The sequence below is a fragment of the Bactrocera neohumeralis genome, unplaced genomic scaffold, assembly GCF_024586455.1.
Source record: "Bactrocera neohumeralis isolate Rockhampton unplaced genomic scaffold, APGP_CSIRO_Bneo_wtdbg2-racon-allhic-juicebox.fasta_v2 cluster09, whole genome shotgun sequence".
Lineage (NCBI taxonomy): Eukaryota > Metazoa > Arthropoda > Insecta > Diptera > Tephritidae > Bactrocera > Bactrocera neohumeralis.
Window position 1 is genome coordinate 36,069,464 of NW_026089622.1, and position 9,194 is coordinate 36,078,657.

At 37.2% G+C, this 9,194-nt stretch overlaps 1 protein-coding gene and 1 long non-coding RNA gene across 3 annotated transcripts in view; one reads left to right on the forward strand and one right to left on the reverse strand.

Annotated features, from left to right (window-relative positions):
- Window positions 1-2,863: 2,863 nt before the first annotated feature.
- On the reverse strand, window positions 2,864-5,905 carry LOC126764289 (uncharacterized). 2 transcript variants are annotated; one of them, XR_007667894.1, is made up of 3 exons: window positions 4,831-5,905; window positions 3,382-4,773; window positions 2,864-3,257 (listed from the first exon to the last, which is right to left on the reverse strand). It is a non-coding gene; the product is annotated as an uncharacterized LOC126764289 (long non-coding RNA). The 2 variants fall into 2 exon arrangements; XR_007667893.1 differs by having other exon boundaries at window positions 3,375-4,773.
- A 44-nt stretch (window positions 5,906-5,949) lies between these two features.
- LOC126764731 (myosin-3-like) overlaps window positions 5,950-9,194 on the forward strand; it is a 12,122-nt gene continuing 8,877 nt past the window's right edge. The window contains exons 1-3 of the mRNA XM_050482381.1: window positions 5,950-6,018; window positions 6,533-6,689; window positions 6,802-6,962. Coding sequence (XP_050338338.1) covers window positions 5,950-6,018; window positions 6,533-6,689; window positions 6,802-6,962 — 387 coding nt within the window. The remainder of the gene's footprint in view (window positions 6,019-6,532; window positions 6,690-6,801; window positions 6,963-9,194) is intronic.

Here is a 9,194-nt window from a genome sequence, read left to right on the forward strand (position 1 = left end):
CAGGGGGGTTACTCTGTAAGGCGTTACGAATAGCAATGCCTTGCGAAAGTGAATTACGTTGCGAAGGGCAATCGGTACTCTGTAACACTTTTACATTGTAAACAGTGGTGCACTGTTTTCCCGTTGACATATTTCCAGTATAGTTAACATTACTGACCGAAACGAAGGAGAATGAAAACAAAATCAATAACAGAAAAGTGAAAAAGTGTAGAAAATTGACAGACAAACATAATAAAATTTGAAAAGTTTTATATAAAAGTAATTTTAAATCAATAAAAAAGGTGTGGATATGGATTCCGTTGTGTTATGGTAGGAAAACACAAAAGATTAACGAGTTGAGCGGAAAATCATTAGGGACAAGTCTAATGTGATGAGTCTTAGTGAAAAAAGTTAAGTTTTAATGATAAAGTGTAATGTAATTCTTTAAACTTGTTTGTCCTTCTACTCGAGTTTCGTGCAAAACTTTCGCCTAAGCAAGGAATCATTCAAATATGTGTTGGATAGCATAAGTAGTGAGCTAAAAACTCCACGCAGGTCCACAGGAATACCCGAAATTGTGAAATTAGCGGCAATTTTTAAATTTTTGGCGCAGGGAGGGTATCAACAGCAAATTGGACAAGATCACCATACAGGACTAGCTCAACAAGCAGTTTCGTGTTGTGTGTTTGAAGTTTGTAAGGCAATCGAGAAAGTGCTGTGTCCAAAACACATAAGTTTTGCAATGTCTTCAGAGGAGAAAAATGCAGCGAAACGAGCTTTTTACTCAATGTCTGGAATTCCAGAAGTAATTGGAGTGGTGGATAGTACTCACATCCAAATGATACGACCGACAGTAAATGAGCATTTTTATTTCAATAGGAAATTAAAGCATAGTATAAACGCTATGGTGGTAAGGCAATTGTTTTTTAATTTATTTTTGTTTTTTTATAAATATTGTTTCCAAAACCTAGATATGTGATCATAGGATGATAATAAAAGCCGTTAACGGTCAGTTTGGGGCGTGTCATGATTCACATGTTTGGAATTTGTTACTTTATAAACATACATATACGTACATATAACACTATTTAATAAAGTAAACTTTTTAATTTTTCACATTTTCACATTTATTTGATTAAAATTCACATTAATGATATAAAGCTTTAGTCTCTTGCAAATGTGTATACATATCTATATATGTAAGTATTATACATACATATATGTAATCAGTGGCGGATTAAGAGTATCCGAGGCCCTAAGCACGAAGCCTGTGTAGGCCCTCTATTGCTTAAATGGAAATGAAAGGAATGGAATGGAAGGTAGAAAGTATAAAATGAAAGTACATCAAAATAAAAAGTGTAGTAGGTATAATTTAAAACTTAAAACATTTTTTCATTGCCTTAATCAGAGCAAACTCCGAAATTACATCGTCGAAATTTATCTGACGAAGTATGTCTGCCTCAATACACATTAATGCTAAAGAATTAAGCTTGTCTGAACGGATTTTTGTTCTTTGCGGGTTTTTTAATCTTTTTAGTTGTGAGAAGAATCGTTTAGCAGAGCAGTTAGTAATCATTAAACTGTGAAAGATTCTAAACGCCACTTCTATATTTGGGAAAACGCACTTTACTTTATCTTTAATAATCATTTCATATAGATCGGAATGGGTGACCTTTGTTTCTGAAAATTCATTTTTTTCGAACATATTTGTGAAAATGGTTAAATTCGCCGAGGAAGTTTTCATTGAAGTCTTCTGGGTAAGATTCTAAGAGCAACTGGATATCTTTTTGATATTCTGAACATGACTTATTTAGATCCGCAAGAAATGAAAATTTTTGTGAAACTTCGTGGTATACATCACCTCTTCTTTGCATTGGAGCATTAAGTGTGTCAATTATTACACTGAAAGTCTCAATGCGGAATTTGTCTCTAGGACTCAAATCAAGTTCCTCTGTATTTCCATCATTTACTTGTTTCTTCCTAATTTGTTTTCGAGTTTCCTTATATTCCCCATTGGGAAACATTTTTCTTGCCTCGCCTTCAAATTTTTCAAATTGATTCCTCATTTCAACGAGATGACCTGATAAATAATGATACAAATTGGAACACGTTTTAAGATCTAATCCCTCTTCTTGGAGTCTTTTACTGGTGCGATGAAAGAATTCATTCCGAGTGTCCGACAGCGACTTCAGAACGCTATCGTTGCCTATTAACTCTTTTAAAACTGCCCAACGATGAGTAGAAGCCGAAAAAAATTGTATGACAACTGCACAATTGAAAAAAAAATCAATTAACAGGACTACGACCAATAAAGTTTAGAGTATGTACAGCGCATGGTATAAATACAGCATATTTATTATGCTCCAAAATTTTTTGCTGCATCATCAATTCTCATCATGTCCCCTAAAGGCCAAACCATGTTCTGCAAGCGTTTGTATAACTGCAATAACTCGTTGCAATACATTTTGGCAATATTTTCCTTTTTCTTTCACTTGTGCCCCTAGATTTTTGGTGATCTCTAGATCTTGTCTTCGACTCAAATAAGTTAGCATAAAGTCCTTATGAGCTGAACTATTGAGCACCATGAACTCAATTGCAATTACGTTGCGCCAATCTCTAAATCCGTCAGCTGCAAATTGTCTCGGCGCTGTGGCGATGGATTTGTTGCAAACAAAGCAATACAAAGATCTTTTTGTTTTTGAACACAGTAACCATTCCCGGTTGTTTCACCGTTGGCTTTTTTACCGAAAAATAGTCGTGGTGTGCAAAAACAGACACTTTTACCACTAGCATATGTACGGCGCGATTCATAAAATGGGCCCTGATGATGCTGACAATTTTCTGAACCGTGGTCAATAGGATAGCAAATATCTTCCTCAGCAAATTCCGTCCACAGCCCAGCATCTGTCTTTTTATTGGAATTTACGAGTTCAAATTTTGAAACTTCAGGAATCGCAACAATAACAGGTTCAGATTTATCGGGAACAGGAACAGGTGTTTTAATTTCGCTATTTATTTCATCGTCTGTAGTACTGTTTTTATCAAGAAAGCAGATGATAAAGATTGAGATTCTTGACATTCATTATTATCTTTACCAGATTCTAACTGATTGGTTAGAAAAAAAGATTTGATTTTTGGCAGTGCATCTGTTTTTTTCTTCTTCAGCTCTGCCTGTTTGCGTTTTTGCGCGCCATTGAGATGATGGCGTTTCATGTTTAATATATGTAGATGATTAGTATCAATAACAAATATCACCTTCTGTATACGTACGGTGCCCTCTGGAACGTGAAATAAATTAGTTATAGCTAAAAAAATATATAATAGGGGCTTTTATTGCGTATGTGTAGGCAGTGTATAGTAGGTTATTACAAAGTAATAAACAAAGTGCAAAAGACATCGAACCTTTTTGTATGAAGCCGAACATATCTTAACTTGTAAATACATGAAATGTATTTTTTTTTGTGTACAGGTCAATAGAAACCTAGGCCAATCGATAGAAAATTTTATCTAAAACTAAGTACTCTTACTTATCTAATAATTACTCTTTGAAAAAATGACGTAAATCTCATCATTTCCGAGATATTTCCGTGTGAAGTTATAAAATCAAAAAATACGATACTCGGTAGGTAAGTAGTAGTCGGTTACCGACTTTCGGTACTTATTGCGCCGGCGACTGATGTGCTGAACACATTGAGCGCGACACGACATGGCAGCACGACAGTGAGCTGAAAATGGCGTCGTAAATCCTACTACATGAACATTTGCAAGAAGGCAGTGACACAACAATGGCCGGCATGTGCACAAAACAACGCAGTTGTCCATTTTGCATGTACACAATTTCGTTGTGGCCATACTAATACCTTTCACTTAAATGTAATTTGGGGCAGGGGCAGGGCTCTGCGGGGGTGTATGAAGGGTCACTCCCGGACTGCTCGCGCCTTGTGCTTTCGGAAAAATTTATTGTGGATGAATCTCGATAAAATGTAGGTATAAAATGAAACGCCAGCAGAGGATGGAGGCCCCTGGAGAACAAAGGCCCCAAGCATGTGCTTGTAGTGCTTATACGTTAATCCGCCACTGTAAGTAATAAAAAGTAAAAACTATCACATCAACACAAAATACGTTTTTAAATCAAAACAATTTATTTAAACTATTAATATAATAAATAAATAATTATCAGTAAGTATTAAAAAATAAGTAACAGACTTTAATGTCAATAACTAAAATACAACATTTTTATTGGTCGGGCCGTTCAATTTCTAGCATTTGCTTTTTTAGTTCTAATGTTGCAAATTTAAGTTTGGTTGTGTCCAAATCAATCCTTTTTTGTGTTCGAATTTTTCAACAGCCAATTTATATTTTCTTTTACCCATTTTATGTTGTTTTATCATACATTTTGAAATCACCTTTAGGTTTTCATTAATTTAACACTTTTAATGAACCTTTGTGATAAGCGATTTGGTTATCCACCTGCTTATTTAAAAGGCTCTCTTTCTTTTGCGGAGCGACTCTTTGACGTGAACAATATGGCATTTCATCCACTGGCGTTGGTTCATTCTGTCGGAATTCGTCGGTTGTGATGTCTGACCCACTTGGTTACATTAACTGTGCTGCACCAAATTCTAAGGTGCCACTTATTCCACTGACGGATATTTCCATTGCCAGAAGCTCACTAACCTGCTCCCCCAACGGTGTTAAGGAGCAATGACTTGGAGGACCACCACCAGTTCCAGAGATACTTAGTTTGTTCCGCCGCATTTTTGCTTTCAAATGGGTTTTATAATCCGACCAAATCTTTAAATAATTAAGTAATAAGTGCTTCAAAAATCATTTATAATTAAACTTGTTTACCTTTTTCCATTTTAAAACATCGCGCGATGGTGGCCCCGCAGCATTAAGGTCACATACCAACTCTTTCCATAAATTATTTGCAGCATTTTTCGCGTCCACAGTTTTCAGTTGTCCTTTGAAAAGTTCCGAATGTGTTTTCATATAATTAATAAAAATTTCGAATTGTGTTGGGTTTGTTTGTTTATTTTTAGAATGTTCCCTGTTAAATAATTTTTTTTTAATTAAAACTACAAATATGCCTTATAAACTTACATTTTTTGTCCGTTGCGCTTGCCAGTTTGATATCGAATCAAAAATTCGATAAACGCACAGATTTGACACTCGTTTACGCAATACAGAGTGGTGCCATTGCGAAGGGGTAAAAATAAAATCGCAAAATGCAATTACCAATTCGCTTGTCGCCTTACAGAGTTGCCTTTTTTCATTAACGAGCTTTTTCACCTGCGCAACGCCCTACAGAGTAACCCCCCAGGTAACAAGTTGATTTTTTATTCAAAGTGAAAGTGCATAATTTGCCCGATTTAGCAACACGCAAGTTACAGCCAAACATATGTATTTTGGATTTGTGCTCTGCAAGCTATAAGGCAATAGATTGGTTAATTTGTGCATAAGTTATAATATGTACAAAACCCTTTGTGCTGTGTGAAGTGGAGACCAAAACTTAGTTTTGGCACTCTACCCACAAAATCAACGCACAAGACTACAGATAGTATTGTACTTCATTTAAGTACAACAATAAATACACCTGGCAAATGCACACATTATTTCACTTTGCAAAAAAAAAAACCACATATACTGTTATTCGAAAAAAATTATAAATTTCTTGGACGTACAAACATCGTCTGGAGCGTCAAGTCCAGTCGCTCAACTCTGCCTTTCCATATATTGCTCGAATAGCAATAAGGGCAAGCAGCAATAACGCAGCTGCAGTTTCGCGAGTGCAAAAAAAAATATATAATTACAAGTGAAGTGAGTGACACGAAAAATTAGGCAGCAAAGTGAGAGCAGCACAGGCAATGCAGCAAAGGGAGAGCAGCAAAGGCAAAGCAGCACAGGCAAAGTAGCAAAGGCAAAGCAGCGCAGCACCATCCCAGAAGATGCAGCCTAATGCACGGTTAAATGCTGTCAGAAAACTCCACGTCTGCCTTAACTGTTTATCAGACTCACATGAAGTCAAAAATTGTAAAAGTATGTTCAATTGTTCCAAATGTAAACAGAGACATCACTCTATGATTCACCGGGATCAGAGTGAAGAAATTGCTCAGATATCCGACAGCACAGACACTACTGAGATTTCTACTAAATCTCATATGGCCCATATGTCACAACGAGGGCACCTTCACTGTCAGAGCCCTGATCGTTTCGGGATCTGAAGGAACCTTCGTAAGCAAAAGTCTACAAAAACGCTTAAATCTGACAAGCAAAAGGACAGCACTCGAGTTTCAAGGTTGACTTGTTGATCGGAGGGATCTTTACCCGAAAATCATTCTAAATGGGGTAAAATCTAAGATCTTTGGATCCCTCATTGCACATCGTAGTGTTCGGTTGGATTTTAACAGGTTCCGTTCCCTCCGAAGAAACAAAAATAAATGGCAAAGGCGACAGACAAAATTCAACAATAACTCAACAACAAACACAAAACCATTTTTGTAGTGAAAATAATACTAATTTTATATTTATACAACAGCAACAACATCAGCAGCATCAACAGCAGCAGCAGCAACGAAAAGATCATGCCAACAATGATGGCGAAACAAATGATGCGCCTGGCTCATCGAATCACCCTGATACGCATGGTGGCGCATTTCGAGCACCCGGCGTTGGGATGCAATCGCACAACGGTGACCACGTATCTGGCAGTAATACGTCACAACAACACAATCCGATAAGCTCTTCTTGCTCTCACTCAACAAGGAGATCAACCGTGTGCCCGAAGAGATACGACTCGATGTCAAGGGCTAATTCATACAGGTGCTCAAAAAATACCAGAAAAAACCACCGGTGAAACAGGAGAAAACCCAATCACAAATGACAAGATAGAATTGTCACAGCATGCTCAAATAACGCACAGCATGTATCAGCTGCAAAAGAAATACGAGAAAACTGAAAAAGAAGCATCGCCACAATCTCAAGTTGAACGCGTGTCGGCTTCAGCCGCAGCGCTACACGCACAACTATGGAAATGGAAGAGAATTCATTGACAATCGCGACGTATTCGGACCCCTATCAACCGTGTCAACCGACGTCATCAGTCACGCAAAGCTCTGACCAACGATCGACTGGACTCGAATCGTCTCAGCTACATTGCCCGGACCGAGCGGAACGCCATTCGTTCCGCCGGCCACCCCATCCGAAGCGAAGGCGTGGACGAGACGCTCAATGTCAAGCACATGCATGTCGTATCATCAACAATAGGCACGCAACACTACCCTGGCTGCAAAGAATTGCGCTTTAATAAGAGTTCCAACTGCAACCAGGCTCATAACAGTGCGTGCCATTATTAGCCCCGTCAGTCCATCCACTGATTCACGGTTGGACAACTCATCACTCAAAATACGACACTGGGATATATAATATCCGGCGTCGTATAACATCGGCACAATAAAGTGCACTGATTGCCGACGCCTCACACATTTACCACCTACCCAGGATCGACTTAGACTCAAGTCATCTCGCCGACCTCGGAATGTGGTGACTTCTATGCAAATTGGCGGCATGGCAATGTAAGACTGAGACTCGTTTCATCTCAGCGGCATTTTCCGGACCGAACCAGACTCGTTTCGTCTCGTCGGCCACCCCATCTGCAAAGAAGACGTGGGAGAGGAAGTATAGGAGCCGGGTAGTTAAGTTAGCTATAAGTAATTCATTGGAAACTACATTTGCAGTAAGACTGCAAGGCGGGGATAATGTTGACGCCGCCCCAGTCCACGGCCAAACACAACTACGAAACGAGAACGAATGAAATAAAAATTAACAAAGTGTGTAAATATATATGCATATAAAGTAAAAAGTTGGATTCAGTGCTCTATGTAAATCTAAATTATCTAGCGGTGACCAGTTACCTAACTTTTACCCATCTTTTAGGAAGCTTATATTATTTTCTAAACCAATAATATTTACTAATGTACATAATCAAACGCATTTGTATAAATTTCCATCTTTCTTTAACACATTGGTATTCTGAATTGATTCACTATACTATACCTGTACTACTCACTTTCATGCCTCTTACAGAGTCATTACTTACCATATATGAAAATTTTCGGTAATGATTGGACACTTGAGATAACTGAAGCTTGTCAGTTATTAGTCTAAATTTATAAAAAATAAAAAAAAATACTTTTGTTCAGTAGATAATTTAATTTTATGATATTTCACATTTGCGCGCTCCCACAAATAATAAAAAAACAGGAGAATTTCTATGCGATGAGTGATGAAGAACACTTTTCTCAATATTTGAGCGGTTAGCGTATTAGGTTTTCAAATGTTGAGTTTGTAAACTCCTCCTTCGTTAAATTTGAAAGTCCGCGTTCGATTATATAAGTAAAATTTGGTGTGGCAAATCTGATATTTCTATGGCGAGTGATGATTCAAACTTTTTTCTATGTAGATATGGAGTTGGCGTCTGACCCTCTGATTTCAACGATTGCGATATGCCTTCATACCAATACATGTAACTATTGTTACCAATAATAAGATCAATACTATATAGATTGAGAATTTGGCTGAATTCCAGTATTCAGTCAACGTAATTGTAATCAATAATATGCACATGTTAAAGCATTTTTAATGATAGAATGTCTTCCATCACTTCGGAGCTTGCCATAGGCTGGGGCCGGAATCGAATTAAATATATACTCGGTTACAATTGGTTTTCCGTGTACATGGATAGCAACATTGTCGTGCCGAATCACGGAGACGCCCTTTAGTGGTATTAATTCACCACTCATGCTACTTACACTAAGGCTACTTACATACTAGTTTAGGAATAACCCTGCCAGCCAAAGTGGTGAAAAAAATAGTGAAACGTTAGCTTTTCAAACCCTTAAAAAGTGGGAGCCTGCCGTATGCACTGTGCAGATTCTAACTTCTTTTCTGCTTACACGTACGTATATGTGTGATCATACATCTCTGTTGCGCTCATTTAGTAGTGCCATATAAAAAAGTATATCTGAGCTGCTCTAGTATCCTCAATCAACAGCTGATAAGTAAGTAATAATTAAATAGAATTCTTCATATTTAAAAGAAAATATTAATATTATTTGAAAAAAAAAACAAAATATATTAAATATAAATAGAATAGATTAATTACATAAAAATAATAATAACATCTGAAAGAAAAGGTTATTTAAATAAAAATGATA